The following is an 18,715-nucleotide window of genomic DNA, read 5'->3' as shown; positions in this document are numbered from 1 at the left end:
GAATGCATTCAAGGACTTTTAGAATATACACAGTTTGAACACACAGGGATATCTGTGGCATGAAGGATGGAGAGGTAGAGACAAAATCAATGTGGGCTTTTCAGAGGAAATGCTGGCTTCGTAAAATAGATAATTTTTCTGAAAACCCTGAGCTGCTTCACCTATGAGATTGCACCCCTGATTACCTGCTTTGTCACCCCTCACCCTTGACTTGTTTAATTTTGCTTCATCTCAATCATGAGAATGTAACTCCTCAGAAAGAGAGAGCTGATAATACATCAGGGTTCAATTTCAGAAGCTCAGATCTTCTGGAGAACTAAATGACATGAAACGTTGCTTCATGTTCAGCCCTGCCACTCCACCCAGGAGACTGAACTTGCAATGGGAAGATTTCACTGTAAGCATTCTTGTTTTCTCTTTCTGAACAGCTAAATTTCCATAGTAATCATCATCTTCTTATATGAAACAAGATCATTCGAGTTTGAGGGGTGACAAAGTGTAATGATGATGTTTGCCTGGTCAAGGTATTGAGAAGACAAGCTGGAAAACCAATGGACAACTAGCATATTGCTGCAGTCACATCACAAATACGAGCTTTCAGAAACCATATGGCGAAGAAATAGGTTTTGATACTGGTGGTGCTAATCAAATTGGAAAACACGGTCATCACCATGAGTCTTTTTTGACCAATAGTCAAAGAGAGTTTTGAATAGTTGCTATCAATGAACAGCTCATAATAAGTTTTAGCTGAAAAAAAAATAAAGGAAAAATTTAAATATATTTTTGAGAAAACAGCAATCTGCTTAGGGACAATCTGGGCAGCGGGGGATGTTCGATAAAGTATAAATTGTGAATCATAGTTGTTCAGCTTTTATAATAGTCTGGAAGTCTCTTAGGATTTAAAGCAAGCTGAACAACTGACAATCTTGGAGGAATTCAAGTGTGGTTTTATAATATCTGGTTCAACAGACTGAACTGGATCACTCTCACTAGCAATTATGTGTTTCACCAAGCATCTGGAAGCTTCATTGATGTTTATATTTTCCTGCAAGTGAAAAAGAAAGAGAGGTTGATTAGTCAATATTAATTAAACCATGCTGCATATTTCCTGTGCATAATTAAACTTTTCTGTAGCTAACATCAAAAGTTTACTTTCCTTAATAAACAGCTTTCAAAAATTGACTGTATTAAATAATGCTTACTGGAGTTTTGAAGTTAGTTAAGTTTTATAGCTATTATAATTCATATCTCCTTTTAATTGTACACAGAGCTGACTTTAAATTACCTCAATCTCTTGCTGATTGGATTGCTTCAATAAATTAAAAAAACAAATGCCAGAGGGGTGTTGAAGACAGATGCCTGAAGTAAAGCTCCAGAGCATATATTTCACTGCTTGAATAATAGTTACTCTGATTTTTGATTAATTACCTATCAGTAATTACAGCCATCAATAACACTTATTTTTAAAGCCTTTTCCACATTTTCAAGAAGATTTCTGTATAGAGTGCTCACAATGAAACCTGGGATGAACTAGATTCATTGAATAAATGATACAATCTCAAGTTACTCACAAAACAGTAAAACAAGTTCTGTATCATTTGGAGTCCTCCTTTTGAGGGTGACTTACCACCAATGCACTGCTTCAGAAGAAATATATCACCACTGGTTACATTTGTAGGAAAGAAATCCTCACTCTAAATGTTTAGAATCAAAGCTAAAGCACATCTTTTCCTACATATGCATCAACAGCATTTAACTTCTAGCAACCCTCACTCTGTTTGCAGAATAAGTAAAGCTGAAACAGCCCGATCAGTGAGACACAGCTCAGCACAGCACATAAAATAAGCAATCATATTGTGAAAGGATTTTTTTTTAATGACAGCCTCCACTATGTTTGGAATGAAAAGTCAGGCTTTCTGGCATAAAAAACACACTTCTACTCTAAGAGTAATCTACTGCCAGTAATCTACTGGCATTGATTACTTACTTAATATGATAGGAGATAGAAACTTCACTGTAGCTTCAGTCTTCTAGAAAATTCTATCACACCCCCATCCACATGCATACATATAGAAATACATTTGAATACATATGTATATAATTGTGTATAGGCACACACAACTCCTGCTCAATAAGTGTAAGGTTTGATTTGCAACCTAAGATTACCTAGGTTTTCAAGCTGAATCATTGAATCATTGAAGAATTTGGGTTGGAAGGTTCCTCTGGACAGCAATCTGGAGCCTGTTGCAGTGAGGCCATAATCTAGAGAAGGGGCATTTATGTGAAGATCAAAAGCTAAAGGAATGGATTATGTGAAGATGACTTTGTCTAATCCCCTTGAAATCAATGGCAAAGCTTCACAAACTTCATTGACCACCCTTTTGCACCATAGTAGGGAGCTGAAATCTGTGGATCTAGCTGAAAATGTAAATTAGTGCCAAGATTTCACAGGTTTCTTGAACTACATAAGTGAACTTAAATATTTTATCTGTAAAGAATATCAGTTGATTGTAAAACCCCAAATCTTTAGACCAGTTATGAATATAGTAACCCCTAGAAAGTAATATGGAGCTGGGAACCGACTCTGTACTGAGATGTTAAAATGCTGCTGTATCACGTGGCTCTTTGAGACCAGACAAGAAAATTCCTCAAGCATGCACCAAAAGCCTTTTTCAGATCACTGTGAAATTTTAATAGAAAAAAATAGACAATGAAAAAAACCTCTCAGTACTGCTTAGAAAGCTGAAGCCAAACCAGGATTGCTAAATGAACAAAATGAGAAATGTAAAAATCTTTTGCATTGTGTTTGCCTTTATTAATGGATTGATAAGCATCTCATTTACCCATGTGCTGCTTCTGTCTTGCAATGGCATGCACTTATTCAATAGTTTTAGGGACTATCTGAGATTCTGCCCAAATCGAATAATGTTCAGATGTATTAAAAGAAACCTTCTTTGTCAGAGACTATCATCTTACAGGCATTGGGAAAGGGGAAGGAACCAAGCCCACAAAAGCATAAAATGGGTATAGATGGACATTCCTCAGTTTTATCGCTAGCTCCAGCCTTCTCCTGTGGTTCAGATGACAACTGGTATATGGTACAGATGAGAAGTGACATGTAAAGTTACTTGCTGCAAGGAGCCTGTGCTCATGCCAACAAAGCAACTCCTGCTGTCCCAGCTCTATTACTTGACTGCTTCCTTTCTGATGCCACTACTGCCTTTTGTTACAACCCTAATCCTACGGTGTCCTAGGTCTGCAGATCAGACATTACTGTATTCGGGTCTGACTAATGGAATATTGATTTCTGCACCTCTCCTCCTATAGTGTGTTTTGCAAAAGAAAAATCAATATTCCACTAGGTAGTGAAGCAGCTGCAAACAGTAGAAGGTGATCTGCTATCCAAACATAGACATCCAGAGACCTGGTGATTTTAGAGAGCATGAGGTGTTGAAAGGCAATCAAGGAGAGGAAAGAGAAAAAGGAGAAGGTGAAAATCCACTCAACAAATACAAAGAAACAAACAATCAGAGTAAGATTGGACAGAGAGGAATAATCACAGACACCCTACTAAAGGTATTGAAAGCCTCAATTATGCTTAAAAGATAAAATTATTTTTCAAAAAAAGGAAAGAAAATATAGGTGAGACAGCAGAGTAAAATGATGTCTTTCAGTGGATCTCTATGTTGAAATGCCTTAACTGTCATCTTCCCTATGGCTTTCATTCTACAAAAGAACACCACAGGAATTGTGATCATTGACGAAATTTAGGCTTTTTTCTTTCTCCTCTCCTTCTCCTTCTCCATTTCCTTGTCCCCCTCCCCTCCCCTCCTCTCTCCTTCACTCCCCTCCCCTCCAGGTTATACTGAGAGGCCTACTATGCCTGCTACTGTGGAGCTACTTCTGAACAGCAAGATGTCCAGGAATTATCAAGCTCTTGACATAGTACTAGATGCACCTGTAGAGCTTGTTGTCCAGCCTCCTCTGAGGTCACTTGTACCTTCACAGTTCTCCAAACACAGGGGAAGCTCTGTCCCCCTATATTACTTTAAAGGATGGTATTACTCAGTACTGCATGTTTGATGTGTTTACCTGCCCAGCATCCTTCTGTGATAGGGAAGTGCTGCTAAGGCCATTTATCAAATAGTGAAAAAGCAGAGCCACAAACAGAGGAAACCACACGAAACCAGCACACAGAGACTAGTTGGAAAGTGGGAGATGGCATAGTATGAAGTCTTCATATGGTAAGGTAGGAATGTAACACTTATCTTTCCCAAGGCTCATGGGAGAGGTTTTGTTGCAAGACCAAAAAGGAAGGATCTTGCCCATATTATGGGTGTCTTTCAGTCTTCTCTTCCTGCTTTTGTGTCTACTTCTCACATTGACATCCCTATTTGGCATGCTAGCCTTTATAAATCCCTTTCCGAGGGATTTATAATCTCTGAGGGATTTACAATATCCCCTTGCCCTGTCCCCTGAGGTGTCTTGTCCATTTCTATGTGCCTCAGCAAGCCCAGCATCTGAAAGACACTATCACAGTCAGTGATGCAAGAGCTGAGTTGTGAATCCAGCCCTAAGTGACTCGCCCTGCACCAACCTGACAATGTCTGCCAGAGTAAAGACCTGAACTCAGCTCCTGTGATGATGTCTGACTCTTTGAGCCGGTCTTTCTCTTGACCTCATCAAGAAGGAATGCAAAGTGAAAATCAGCACATATTACTCTTTATTCTAAATAAAGAGTAAAATTACCAAACAAAAAAAGGCAAAGAAAATAACTGACCAATCTCAGAAAGCCAGAAAGGAACTCTGGAAGACACGAATGAAATTACAATTTGCCTTGTAGATCGATCTCATGCAAATATATCTTTTCAAAGGGTAGTTTATGGAAAGGATAGCTGGGAAAGAGAGTTGCATTATTTAAAACCTATTGCTATGGGAAATAATTTTGTAGTCTTGCAAGCAACAATCAACTGAAGGGGAAATAAATACATTATCAAATGTGACTCAAAGCTGTACACAAGCTCAGCAAATTTCTTAGCATTCTGGATTGTCTTCCCTCTTATCTGCCATCTCTACTGCAGATGAAGAACGTCAACATTTAGGGCATTTTAATATATGAAATAAACCCCTGCAGATTAGACTGGCTTTTAGCTCTTTACAGAAGAAAAAAGGCAAGGCCTTTTCTAGTTTTAAGTCTCACTTTCACATGAAGTTTTTCTTTCTTTGCCATGTAGGTATCTTAGATTTGGCTGACTGCTTGTTTCCTAGTATAGAGCTTCTCCCTTTTTACATTGGTAGTTTCTTCATCTGACTGAATCTGATGTTTCAGAGTCTTACCTTGAAAGTCAGGGTAAAGAACAACGTGTATGCAGGCATAGCTACCTAACCAGGGCATTTGGGGAGGTCTAAATCAGCACCACATAGAGACATGACCTTAGACTACTAGTGGAGTTGAAAAAAAATGACTTCCCATAAGTAAACATTTACAAACTGTGAAATATTTGGGTATTAGATGGGAGCCTAGTGAGAAGCACATAGCTTCCACATTTTATTTCCATAAAGCAGTAAAATCTGGGAGCAGACTTTCAAGATGTTTTAACCTGCACTCCCCTGGAGCTAGCAGTCTGAGGGAACAGCTCCATACTCTCCCTTAGCAGAGCACTTGGGAAACTACTGTGAACAGAGCCTTATTAAGGTGGTGTGCGATGTTGCTGTAGTTGTATTTCTAGGGAAAAACAACCATACAAGTTAAAAGCCATTCAGATGCATGAACATGAACTGCTGTGACTGCCACTCTGAGAACAAGATCATTTCTGTGATTGAATTCTTATGCCTGGTTGAGTATTCTGCAACAAAATTATTTCAGTAAATTATCTTCTGATCTCAATAATTTTGTGATTCTATGAATTTCCAGTTTTGGGACAGCACTAAATAATGTATTTCATAAAAGTGATCCAGAGAACTTCAGAACAGCTCCAATACCCACAGGATTATCTGAATCAACTCATTTTAGTTACAAGAAAGAAACTCTGCAGAGGATTCTGCACAGAGCAACTGAACTGAAAGTTTTTGCCTTAGGTGTCAGCTTCATTTTTTGCTTTATGGCAGAAGCTGAAATATTTTCTAAGACTCTGTGTGGTGATATTGGTTAGACTGTATTTTGAGTGAATTAAAAAAACAATGTAGGAGCCATACATCCCTAACTGGATCTGGCACTCTCAAATGGGTTGCTTTGTTTTCAGTTACCAGATCAGCAGATTAGCTGTAGAGTGTCACCCTAATTCAAATACATGTCCAAATCTTGTTTTCCTTTATGGAAATCAGAACTACTTATCCTGTTCCTCTCCAAGTTTACTGCATAGCTTGCTTTTCCCATCTTTCATAATAATTCTCCAGTCAGGAGAGCTGAAGAATTTGTGATTTAAACAAGGGTTAGTAGAGCTTGGTTTGTTCACAGAGCTCACTGGTAAGATGAGCAGAATTATTGTCCCTGCTTTGCGAAAGAAAAGTCTGGATCAGAGGAGAGAGTGACTTTCTGAAGATAATGCAGCAGATTAGTAGCAAAGAGGACTTCTGATTGCTAGTCCAGCATTTGGGCCCTATGGGGGCTTGGAACTAGATGATCTTTAAGGTCCCTTCCAACTCTAATAATTCTGATTCTATGATGACACACCGTGGACTGACTGTCAGACAAAACCTGGAGAAAGGACATATTATTATCCACATTTCTGAAAGGATGAAAGATTCTATAACTTCTTCCTAGTCCAAATAGGACATGTCCAAATAGGCCAGAGACTCAGACTGCTCATCAGTCTCCAGGCCATAATGCTCAGCAGACAAGGAACTTGGTATATAGTTTGGTAAGGATCTGAAAAGCATAGCTACCACCCTTTCTGGGCAATTTGGATAAAACATGAATGTCTTTTTGTCTAATTCTGTATTACTGACAGCAGAATTACAGCAGGGAAAAGAGGAAGTCAGGCATAATCACAGCACAGCCATGGCCAGTCGTAAGGTATTTCAAGTTATGTGTGAATTAGGTACTTACAAGCACATTTAGTTTTGCCTGACTTGTCTGTTCTCTTGCACAAGGTCCATTTTCATTATAAAGTGATAATAAGCTTGTAATTGCTCCTTTTCTAATCCAAGTCAAAGCTCACCTCTTTGAATTAGGAATGGTGGTGAAAATAGTTTAAAGGCTTGGAAACATGAGTGGAGCTCTCAGCTGCTCTGGCCATGTGCTGGATAATTAAATGTGTGACAGGAAGGAGACATTTCTGTCCTTTAAAAGAATGAATGTTTCACAATACTTGTGGTCATGAAATTTACTAAAGAATTTAATATAAAGGGTTATTTTGTCACTATCTGGGGATGTGCCTTTCAGATTGCAATCAGTATAAGTGAAGTAAATATGAATGCATAAAAGAGATCAGGCTCACCACCAGATATGTGGCAGTAGTGTAACTTGTGACTCTACTGTGTGGTGTTGTTGCCCAATAAGGCCCTTCTTACATGGCAAACTATCCAAATTCTTCTATCTTTATAGGGAGCAGAAGATTGGAACAGGCTGAGTATTTCCTTCAGATTAATGTAAGAATCAAAACTAATACGTGAGAATGCATGAGGTGGCTCAAATGTTTTATATTAGAGTTGTTAACTTGTGAAAAATAACACTAGGGAATAATACAGTGATTTATTTTTTCTTTTATTTTTTGGTGTAATATGGCAATGCTACAGACAAAAATTTAAACCACTGACAGCTTGAAATATGATAGATACATAGGTAGCATGCTACTTTCTGCAAGGCAACCAGAATGAAGAGATGTTATTTTTTTATAAGGAATCACCTTTGTTTTTCCAAAATGCATAAATCATATTCAGTTTACTCTGAAAGCTATAACATTTCCAAGTATTTCTCTGGAAAATCTCGAGAGATCTAATTATTCCAGGATACCACAAAGAGAGAGTTATTACTTATCTGAACTGCTAAAACTGCTAGCTGCAGGATGATGACTTCTCTGTCCATGTTACTCTGCTTCCAAAGAGTTTCTATTCTCTTTAGCAAACATAGTTAGGTATTTATTTTCCCAAGACCCAAGTTCAATTATTTAATATGCCCTAGGCTGAAAGAATACCAGGTATGTATAACATCCAATATTTTAAAATAGCAGTAATAATAACTTTTGTTTAGGAAACAAAGTGTAGGTTTTAGTTCAGAACTTAGACCAAGTGGGGATATTATTCTGATCTAGCTTAACCTAAATGATGTGATTCTACCATCTTTACTGGAATTACTCTTTGCGTAATTTTAAAGTCAGGAGGCTCCATTTCTGAGTAGAAATCAGGTGTGGGGATTGCAGAATAACAGATTCTAGCCTCTGGTCTATAGCAGCAGAGAAGAGTCTGATAAGTCATGTGTCCTCAACTCTCACTGCTCTCTTCACAGTGGACTTTGAAGACCAGTCATGTCATAACTGGCTGTCTTGCTATTACTACATGATTGCACTGGCAATCTGAGGACTGCTTGGGTTTCTGAGTTAAATAAAGTAAGAAGAATCTAGATATTTCCCACGTTTAAAATCACTCCAAATCTTAATTCTATGTGGTTTAGAGAAACTTTGAAAACTTATCCTCTATTGTGACTTTTTTTAAAATTTATATATCCTTTATATGTCCTTAATACTTCCACAGTTCTGCCCCAGTCTGGCTCCATCATCATAGTAAAACCTCTCAGTGACCTTTGAAATTGTACATTCATTCTCTGTCATGACCTGCAATGACCCTTGGCACAATAAATGCTGTTGTCCTTTTTAAGAGGTGGACAAATGTTTGCTGGGGACTGATGTGTGGAATTCATGGTACCAATTCCTTTCTCATAGGCCAAAGAGCAGTGACAAGCTTCATGACTTTGCATGAACTCTTAGCCCAGAGTTCATGCAATGCTTGAGGCAGCCTAGGACAAGCCGCTATTCACCTGCTGTTACTTCTGCTGATTACAAGTGAAACATCTTTTAAATATTAATGCTTAAAGGAGGTGTCAAGACCAGAAAAGTAAAATACAAAAATACAAATATACACTCTAAAGATCCTTAAGTAACTTACGTAAAGTGCATAAAAGAAATTAAAAAATCAAATGTAGCATTTTGGCATTCAGTCTACAAACAATCTAGGTCAAACCAGAACTAAACTCATTACATTTTAAACATCCAAAAGTTCCAGCTTTCATAATAGGAGAATACAATCAACATAATATCCGTTGAATTGTTGTGTTCTAATCAATATTTCACATGCCAGCTCTCCAAATCTCCCATGCACTGAGATTATTTGAGAAATCTCAAACCAACACACAGTACCACTGTACCTTGGGCCCTCATAATCTGAAAGTCCCAGTGCCCTTTGTGATTTTGATCTCAATTTTCCAGGCACTCAGGAAATCTGTACCAAGGCAAAGAATTGAACCTCAGAGCTGCTCATTCAGCACTTGAACTACTGGTATTTCCTTCCACTCCAGATATGTGATTTTTTTTAAAAGGCTTTTGAGAATGAAGGCTTATAACATTAAACATTGTACAAGCACTACAATAGACTGACTTTATTTCTGTAATCTGAGTCAATAAAGCTATTGTCTCAAATCAGTATTTCTCAACTAAAGTGGTTATATAACTACTTAGAGATAATATTCAATGTTAAAAATTGTAAAAAACATCCTCATATCATTCATAAGGCGTAGCTTTTATGCCTTGCCTAAGGTCATCTTTCTCCCCAGGCTATTACACAATAAGCTGTTGACTGGTTGCATAGTTTATTAGTGGCATATCATATTAGAGTATCTGTATTTCAGAATGTTGCACATAATTTGCTTTGCAACAAAACGTCTAAAAGAAATAGAAATGTAAAAATTTACAAGTTCAAGTACAAGTTTAATTAATTCCACCAAGAGAAGAGCTTTGCAAGGTGCACATTTAGACCGAATGAACTATTTCAGGAAACTGATTTTTCTGTACTTAGAAATATTTAAAAAGAAATGGAAACATTACCTTGGCTGATGTTTCAAACCAGCCCACGAACCCATTCTCTTTGCAGAACTGATCCATCTTGATGCCGTTGTTCATAAGAACATCTATTCCCTGGTCGCATTTGTTTGCTAATAGGACTGTTGGCACAGGTTTGCCATTTGGAAGAACCAACTTAGAGTCCAAATCCTCTTTCCATTTTGTCACTGCTTCAAACGTTGCAGGTCTTGTAACATCAAAGACAATAAATGCCCCCATGGCCTCTCTGTAATATACCCTGGTCATGTTTCCAAATCTTTCCTGTCCTGTGATGAAGAAAGTAGGAGGGGGAAAATTTTAAAAATTAGTGCTTCCAAGTTAGATCAGTATTTCACATAGCAAGTTTTCTAAGAGAACATTAGTGAAGGCAGGACTTCATTTCGTAAGTCTCTGGCAAACTACTCCTTGTCTAAATAATAGCAAGTACTATGCTAGACTAATTTGCATGAAAATGCAGGAGAGTATTGCATGAAAAAGGAATTTTCAGGCAAACATTCAAGGAAATTTACTAACTTTATGACAAGTTTGAACTTCAGTGTTAGGTCTTATTAGGCTGCCAGATTTCTTGGTCTGTGGACAGTACCAAGGGTCTTGGTGTACATTATAGGACTTTAAATAAGAGTCACCAAAAATCTAGGTACCAGACCAGAAACTCCTTGAAACTATGGTATTTTGTGTGAAATATCTAACACAACTGAACTGATCATGCATAAAGGGGATCCTAATGCAAGTTATAATAACCATCAGTAACATAATTTAGCTCTGGAGCCATACCAGGCATTAGAGTCCTTACAAATTTAGTGTTATGAGTAAACTAAAACACAGAGGTGAGGAAGGTGAATTTAAAACCTTAGAAACATAGAAAGTGTTCTAAGAAATAGTACAGCAGCAGCAATATGAAGAACTGTATTGCTCCAGTGAAAAGGTCTGGAAAGAGAAAAAATCTGAAGTTTTATGGTTTTATTTGCTGAATTAAAAGTGTTTTCTGGGAAGTTATTTACAGTATTTTTGTGAGCTAACAATATATTATCATATTCAAACATGGACATTTGTAAATATCTGTAATTTCATATCATTAACTGTTGAAAATTAACACACGACATCAGGATGTTGTATGTTCATCAGCTGTGGGTTTGTTAATATACTTGCTGTTTTCATGAGAACTTTGAAAAAATAAATTGCACAGATTTTTTCTTGAAAATAAAAAATAGGATTTCCATTAATGTCTACTGCTGAGCTGTGATCCAAAAAAAAGAATTATAAACTCCTGAAATGTTTCACAATAGCAGTCTTTAAGAAAGGCAACTCTTGTATATGCTTCCATTGCTGGAAAAAAGGGCTATGAAAATAGAAACATTTAATGGAAACCTGTTTCTAGCCTTATTTTCTCAATGTGAGTAATTCTGAGTAGGATAGGAAGACAAGAAGTCTGACCTTAGGAAGATTACCTGTGAAGGTTTTATCTGATGGAAATCATGCTGTCAAATGTAGGGCTGGGCTGAGAAGGGGAAGAGTGCCTATTGTTGTCCATGCAGTTTCATTTAATGGAAATAGCATTGAACCCACTTATAGGGTCAACACCATCAGTTTGTGATGTTTATCTTTGGTTTTAAGCACTGCGGCAGTGAGAAGAAAGTAATTCACATGATACAGAAACCAAAGAGGAAGTCTGTCTTCTCCAAATTCATGTTAGATTTTTTCTACCTTAAACCAACACTGCATCCCATTGATAAAGCAAGATAGAAGTAGATTATTTTTGGGAAGTAAGAGGTCCTATTGAAAATTTCTTATGGCTAGGTCTTGTTAAAATGTCTTATGATTCCTATCAATGGGCTAACCAGATGAATGGCTAAGTCATGTGCTATTCAATAATCTCCTTGTTGAGCAATTTTTTTTCTCATCTGCAAGAAGGTGCCTTCAAACAAAAGTCAAGGTCTGATTAGAAACTTAGAAGTGAGGCAAGCAGCAACATATGCAATTAATTTTTTCAGGGATATTTTATTTCAGTGATAGTTTGTACTTATGCAAAGTTCTTGAGATGCTTGCACTGTAGATAATATCAGCAGCTAAATTTGGGCCTTGCGTATATTTATTGGGACACAGATCTCTAGGATAGATGTCATAGAACATGAACTAAATTATTCATTTGCAGCATAAAATCATCCATCGTGAACAAAGTTACTAGAGGAACAAAAGACTCTTGTGATCTTTTGCCCAGTATTGGCCTGAAAAGTTCTGACAAATTGTAAGACACTGATCCCTCCTCTTGCTTCCAGCTGCTTTTGCAGATACACAGGATTTTTGCTGCATAGAAAAGCCACCATGTTTGTAAAATCAGCTTTATGCAGGAGGACAGGGATCACCAATATCCATCATCAGTCATTTCAAAGAAAGAGAAAGAATGAGGATGCTGGCCGGATAAAGTTCCTAAAATCTTTCTGAAGTGGTCTTTTTCCTCATCAGGTACAATTAATACAGGAATATACTTGGCAGAAAGACATTAGGCAACTTTGAATGGAAAAAAGAGGTGGTTTATTAAAAGGAGTTTCATTTTTATGCCATTTGCATAATCACTTTTATTTAACTAACATTGTAGAAAAATGATCTCTAGTATTTGCATTGTACTTGGAGAGCTAAATAATGTGTCTAAGGATGCAGAAGGACTCTTTCTTCCATAGATTCTCCCTTATGTGAACAAAATCCTATATTAATAGATAAGGTTTTACAACTTTTTCATTTAGCAGAATTACTCACAAAAATAGGCACCGTTTGATGTATTAAAGATATCAGAATCTGGCCTTAGGTTTTCAGCAACACAATGGCAGTAATTAGGCTAGAAAATAGATTAACCATTAGGTATTCAGTGGTGTCTTGCAGGGAACCTTGAACATGAGAATCTGCTTTATTGCAAGAGGGACTGGGGAAGATGGGTTTTGCTTTTCACTTGGAGGGTCAGAAACTTGTGAAATGTTTGTTTGATCTGGCCTGTTGTACTTTACTGCATCCCTTGCAAGGCCACTGTCATCTGGCATCAAACCCCACAAGTCCAATGGCCTTTGGCCATTGAGATGGTGCTCTGTGTTGGGATTTATCAGTCCTAATTTAAAATAAAAAAAAATTAGTTGGGAGTATCTAAGATTAGGGTCCCTTTGTAGTCATGAAGTGAGATGAGATGTCTAATTTTTAAACCAGATGAATCCTACCCCACTTTGAAGTGCACTGAGTGAGACCAAGGTGACAAAACAACAAGATTTCTATTAAAGGGGAGAACTTCCTGTCTGAAGGTCAGCTGGTCTGCACATTTATTCTAATCTCAGAAGCACCTCTGCAGCAGGGAAAGGTTGACTGCTTAAAGCAATCAATAGCTGAATTTTCATAGTTTATAAAAATGCACCCCACATAAATTTGTACAGAAATCTACAATTTTCACTAGCCACCATCATCTCTAATAAAGTTATAAAAACTAATGTTGAAGTACTAAAATTCAGATAATTTCCACTATCTTGCCCACAGCATCTGAAATATAGGGTAAGTTAAAAGTTGATTAAAACTGCCTAATGCCAAGTTTTACAATGGGTTTTACTTGTTGCCACTGTCCCTCATCCTGAGAAACAAATACTTTTGGGAACCACCATGCTTTACAGACAGCCTCTAGCTAAAACTGAGAAGCTGGAAATTGTGGAGAAGATTTAAACACTTTTTACCCTTCACTTCAGAGCACTTTCAGAATATTCATACTTGAATTCAAATAATTGTCTTTATGGATTGAAACTCAAGCAAGTCCTGAGGTGATGTTCACTACCCCAGAATGCAGAAAAGCAGACAGTTGGCAGGATCTGGCCCACGGATCCCACCACAAATCTATAATGAAATAAAACCCTCACAGCAAGGCACTTATGTTTACAGAACAGCAATTTCAAGGTAACTTAGCCTTGAAATCACGATGACTATCTTATTTATGCATATGTACTGCAATGCTTAGCAGCCACTAAAAACCTGAAATGCTGAGGACGTGCTGTGCCTGGCATTAGTGAACAGTGCTTACTACTTCTGCAGCATAACAGTCTTAAAAATTTTACAACTGCAGAGACACTTGCCTATATCTGTGCAAAGACTGCTATTTCCTCAGGGTCAAAGTGGCAAGGAAAGGAAACAAAACTGTTCTTTCCCCACTGATATTGTCTCCAAAGCATTGGTCCAAATCCTTATGAGAGGAGAACCAGCCTTCTAAAATCAAATCAACATATTTTTGGCAGCAATGAATAATCCAGCCCACACATACGCAGCAGGACTGATAGCATGGATGCTGAGACGGCTGTGGAAAAGGAGCAGGGAAGGCTCTGATGTGCTGCTCTGCTCCCCACTGTACTCAGAGCTGCTCCCTGCAGTAAATCTGCAGCTAAAGCTGGTCCTCAGAGAAATCTCCAGGCTGTGTGGGCACAAAACACAGATAGTAGCATGGAGAGCAGCCTTACAGATACATCCAGATTTGCTGTCTGCAATAGCTGCTTTCTTCAGAAGCAGTGTGCCAGCCTGCATCTGCAGACCTGCATCCACAGCAGACTTGTGCAAAATACAATTTAGAGTTTCTTTTAAAGCTTTCCTTATAACAACCTGTTACAAATTTAGAGGATACTCACACAGAGGCGGCAGAAAATATAAGGAAACAAAGACAGAAATTGACTTAGGACCAAGATTTAAAGTTGTATGACAAAGCAGTAGAGGTGATGGCACACTTCAACAGAACACCAAAATTGTTCATTTGGGACATTCAATGAAATAAAATGGAATTGTTGTGGGGAAATTAAAGACAAAAAGAATTTTATCATGTATATCTCCTCCCACATGCAATAGCAAAAATTGAGTCACTTCAAACTTTGGCACTTTACTGAATCAGATAGAAATTAATAGATTTTAATGACAGTGTGTTGTTACAGACATCATGACATCATAACATCATAAACCATGAAGTTTAGTCCTTAAGCTATGGGTGCCTAACACCCATAGCTTAAGGAATATATTACGTGTTAAAACCCCTGTCTTAATGTAACAATGTGTGATGCAAAGCCTACCTTATCCCTGAATTAATTTTTCTAATGCTTAGTTGTCCTTGTTGTTCAGCATTTCTCTCTTATCCAAATAAATGCTGTTTCAGCATTTAACTATTAGGTCTTAATATAGTTTTGTTTACCAAATTAAAAATACAAAAAAATATGTTACAGATACATGGACTACATTTAATTATGAAATTAGATGGCACCAGATGGATGAACCAAATTTGCTTTTTCTTCTTGTGCATGACAAGGGTAAACCAGGGTAAACTGCTTGGTCCTACCACAGCTGGAATAAGTCACTCCTCCAATGAAGTCACCATGTATATAAATCCTATTAATAATGTATATAAGCTTGACACTGCTTTTACTCAAAACACTTTTGAGAAAATTATTTCTAGATTGTTAAACAATTTACTACCCACTGATCCACAGTGTGAAGTGCAAGGAAGAATACACATAGGCTTGGTACTAAGTTCCCTGGCTGTATAATGGAGGGGGGAAGAAGATATAAGAGCTAAAATGGTACCTGATATCTCTATATACATACATATATAAATACATATTTATATAAAAATACTGATTTGAAATATTATTGATACATTTGCAGCATTTGCTTCAGTTCAAGATGTCCTGAATGCTAAACCAACATCTTTCAGCTTAGTCAGAGACCCAAAATTTATTTCTTTATGCCCAAAGCTAAACATGATCTAATAACAGAGATTCTACCAAAAGAGAGAGAATGTTCTGAGACCACAGATTTTATTTTCCTTGCTCTTGTCATTGAGATTTTGTGTTTTGCAAATGGTGATACATGACCAGCCACAGCCAGGAAAAAACCACTTCAATTCTCTTCATATTTCCAACCAGTTTTACTTCTCTTTCATTTTTAAACCACTTTTTTTCTCACCAGCCAGATGCCTTATTTGTGATAACTTCTATGCCTGCACCACAATGATCTGAATTCAGTGTATTGCTTACAGAACTTACTTTCTACATACAGCCAGCAACAGCTAAAGCTCCGTACACAAAAGTCATTAAAACTGAGACAGTAACTCTTTTTATTACCGACCACTGTCTTGACCTTCACACTGATGCTTTGAATTGGGCAATTCATATGAAATTTAGTACGATGCTGTAATTCTCTCTGTCATGTGTGATAACTCAGAAAGCATGCTAGTCATTCAGTACTACAACTAGGTGTAATTGCTTCTGCAGCCTGACTGAAAGCTACATCATATGATCCACCAGCACATGATTAGTAGTGTAATAAATCTCTGAAACAAGGCATGCAAAATACATTCTTTAAGTCCCTCATGCATTCAGAATTTATTATTAAATGCTTTTTCTCATACAGAAAAGTTTTGCTGGTAGTGTATGTGTTTGTTGTTATAATCAGTCACAAGTGAGCAATAAAAGAAATGTTTTCCCCATTATTCCAACTTTTAATAAAGAAAACTGATCATATATGTATTTAACATCATAAAACCCCAAGACTATAATGATGTGTACAAAAGCTGAGTTTATACATGTTTTCCATAAAGCAGTGTCGTTGCATAAGTTTTAGTAGCTTGGTGCCAAATTCAGAGCTCAGACATGAGACAGCTAAGTGCAGAAGAAAGGCACGCCCTCCTCTGATAAGAATGTCAAGAATTTTCTCATTTCACCAGTTTTACTCGGTACTGTTCCAGACTAGATCACTGAACCCACAACTCAGGCCACAGGCTGGCACAGGTGCCTAACAGCAGTTCACCTTTATTTCCTACTTAATGAAAGTAACTTCTTAATTTAATTGAGTTTCTAAATGCCCTCCTTTACCCTGTAATCTATTGTGTTATAGCTCTACTTGGACTCCTATATTCACTAAATGAAAAATGATTACTTACAGCATATGAAATATACTATTAAGATAAACTTATTTTGTGGACTGAAACAAAAATTGTTAATTTCCAGGAAGGGGCCAACAAAAAAAAAGGTGTGGGTTTAATTTGAAGCTAAATATAAAAGCTCTGAAGCACTGACAGCAACGATGTCAGATTATGTGTGTTTTAATTATGTAAGCATGCGGGTATAGCTGGACTTCTTTACTCTTTTTGTCCTTGCACAGGGTAAATTATGTTTTTTTTCTCGATGTTGGAATAACGATAATTAAACATGATAATTATATTTTTAACAACAAAGGTTATTGCCAAATAGAAACACTTCTCTTTTCAAAGCACATCAAGAGTTGTTTTCACCGGGCTGAAGGGAGGAAAGGTAAGAGGTAGAGGAAGGACAGGAAGAAGGAAAGTATTTTGATAAAGTAACTCAGTGATACCTTTATTTTTTAAAATATAAAAATCCTTTTAATCTTTTTACTGAATCCCTCATCTATTCCACCAAATTAAATAGACATAACAGGACATTCTTGTTACTCTCCCTCCTGTCACAGAGTTCTATTAGTCTAAGGAGACAAATCTGAACATCGGCAGCTGCAGGGAAATAACTGGGGCATTTGGAGAAAGGTGCCTGTGTCCCTGCCTTTGTCCAAGGCCTTGGGACAAAAATTAGACATCACAGGTTCCACTCTGACAACCCTTGTTTGGAGTCTGCTGGCTTTAGAGAAATTTCAAAGTGTCAATCTGCCCTTAAAGTTTTCTGTCCTCAATCTCCTCTCCCTCACTGCACAGGCACTAGTGGTTTCCAACTTTTAGATTAGTACAAATGAATTTGGGTCTATATTTTGTATTGGCTTCGGATGAGCTATGGGGCAAAGGGTTCTCTTCTGTACTCACCCGCAATGTCCCAGAGCTGGAGTCGTACCACAGTCTCAGCATCCCAGTTCAGCACCTTCAAAGCAAAGTCCACCCCGATGGTGGCCCGGTAGTGGGGGGAGAAGTTCTGGTGCACATAACGTTTGATGATGCTGGTTTTGCCCACTCCCAGGTCCCCGATCACCAGCAGCTTGTAGAGGTGCTCCTTCTGGTTGTGCTTCTGCATCTTTCCTGTGGCTGCGGCTGCTCCCTGCAAACTGATTGCATGCTCTGCCCGAGGAATCCTGCCAGCCTGAGGGGAAGAGAGGGAGTGAGGAACTGGGGAGGGAAGGAAGGAGAGCAAGGTAGGTGGAGGCTCTCTCCCTTTGTACGGAAGCAGGATCACCAAGTCCAGCAGGCAGCCCTTCTGGGAGATGAAGTAAGTAAGGACTGGGGAAAGGAAGTCTCCCAGAAAGTTTGTGCATATGTGTGTAAAGGTCAGCACGAGGTGTGTCTGGGATTAGTCTGGCTGCTAAAGACTTTGCAGGAAAATTCATGCAACAGTCCTGTTCTCTGTTTCGATCCTTGCTGGAAGGACAGTATTTCTCTTGTGCACTAGTTTTACACAGTTTTTTAAATCACTGCCTTCTGGATAATTTATCACCCTATGCTTGCTTCCAGACATCTTTAAGATGCCGGTCACTGCAAAACAAACCAGAAATCTCCCTTCAGAAGTTTCATGCCTCCATCAAAGTGCAAAAATTAAACCAGTGTGTCTTTAACTTTAGATGTGTTTGGTTCTAATTCCACATAAGTCGGTGTGAATGCAGTTACACCACTAGAAGTGGTGGTTATAGCAATATACAGCATCTTTACTTGA

At 37.8% G+C, this 18,715-nt stretch overlaps 1 protein-coding gene across 1 annotated transcript; it reads right to left on the bottom strand.

Annotated features, from left to right (window-relative positions):
• Nucleotides 1-822: 822 nt before the first annotated feature.
• On the bottom strand, nucleotides 823-18,141 carry RAB38 (RAB38, member RAS oncogene family). Its single transcript, XM_027677721.1, has 3 exons — nucleotides 17,878-18,141; nucleotides 10,038-10,318; nucleotides 823-1,045 (listed from the first exon to the last, which is right to left on the bottom strand). Exons 1-3 carry the CDS (start codon nucleotides 18,080-18,082, stop codon nucleotides 893-895), a joined length of 639 nt encoding a protein of 212 aa, XP_027533522.1. The 5' UTR covers nucleotides 18,083-18,141; the 3' UTR covers nucleotides 823-892.
• Between the last annotated feature and the right edge of the window lie 574 nt (nucleotides 18,142-18,715).

This window comes from Neopelma chrysocephalum, unplaced genomic scaffold (assembly GCF_003984885.1).
Source record: "Neopelma chrysocephalum unplaced genomic scaffold, ASM398488v2 Primary Assembly neopelma1_43, whole genome shotgun sequence".
NCBI classification, from domain to species: domain Eukaryota; kingdom Metazoa; phylum Chordata; class Aves; order Passeriformes; family Pipridae; genus Neopelma; species Neopelma chrysocephalum.
Note: the sequence above shows the minus strand (reverse complement) of the source record. Positions and strands in the feature narration are given on the sequence as shown.

Excerpts from the sequence above, each read along its gene's own strand:
- RAB38 (XM_027677721.1), bottom strand. The coding sequence starts at position 18,082 with ATGCAGAAGCACAACCAGAAGGAGCACCTCTACAAGCTGCTGGTGATC. Across the intron at positions 10,319-17,877 it reads CCAGCTCTGGGACATTGCGG|GACAGGAAAGATTTGGAAAC; the intron begins GTGAGTACAGAA and ends TCTTCATCACAG. Across the intron at positions 1,046-10,037 it reads GGTTTGAAACATCAGCCAAG|GAAAATATAAACATCAATGA; the intron begins GTAATGTTTCCA and ends TTTCACTTGCAG.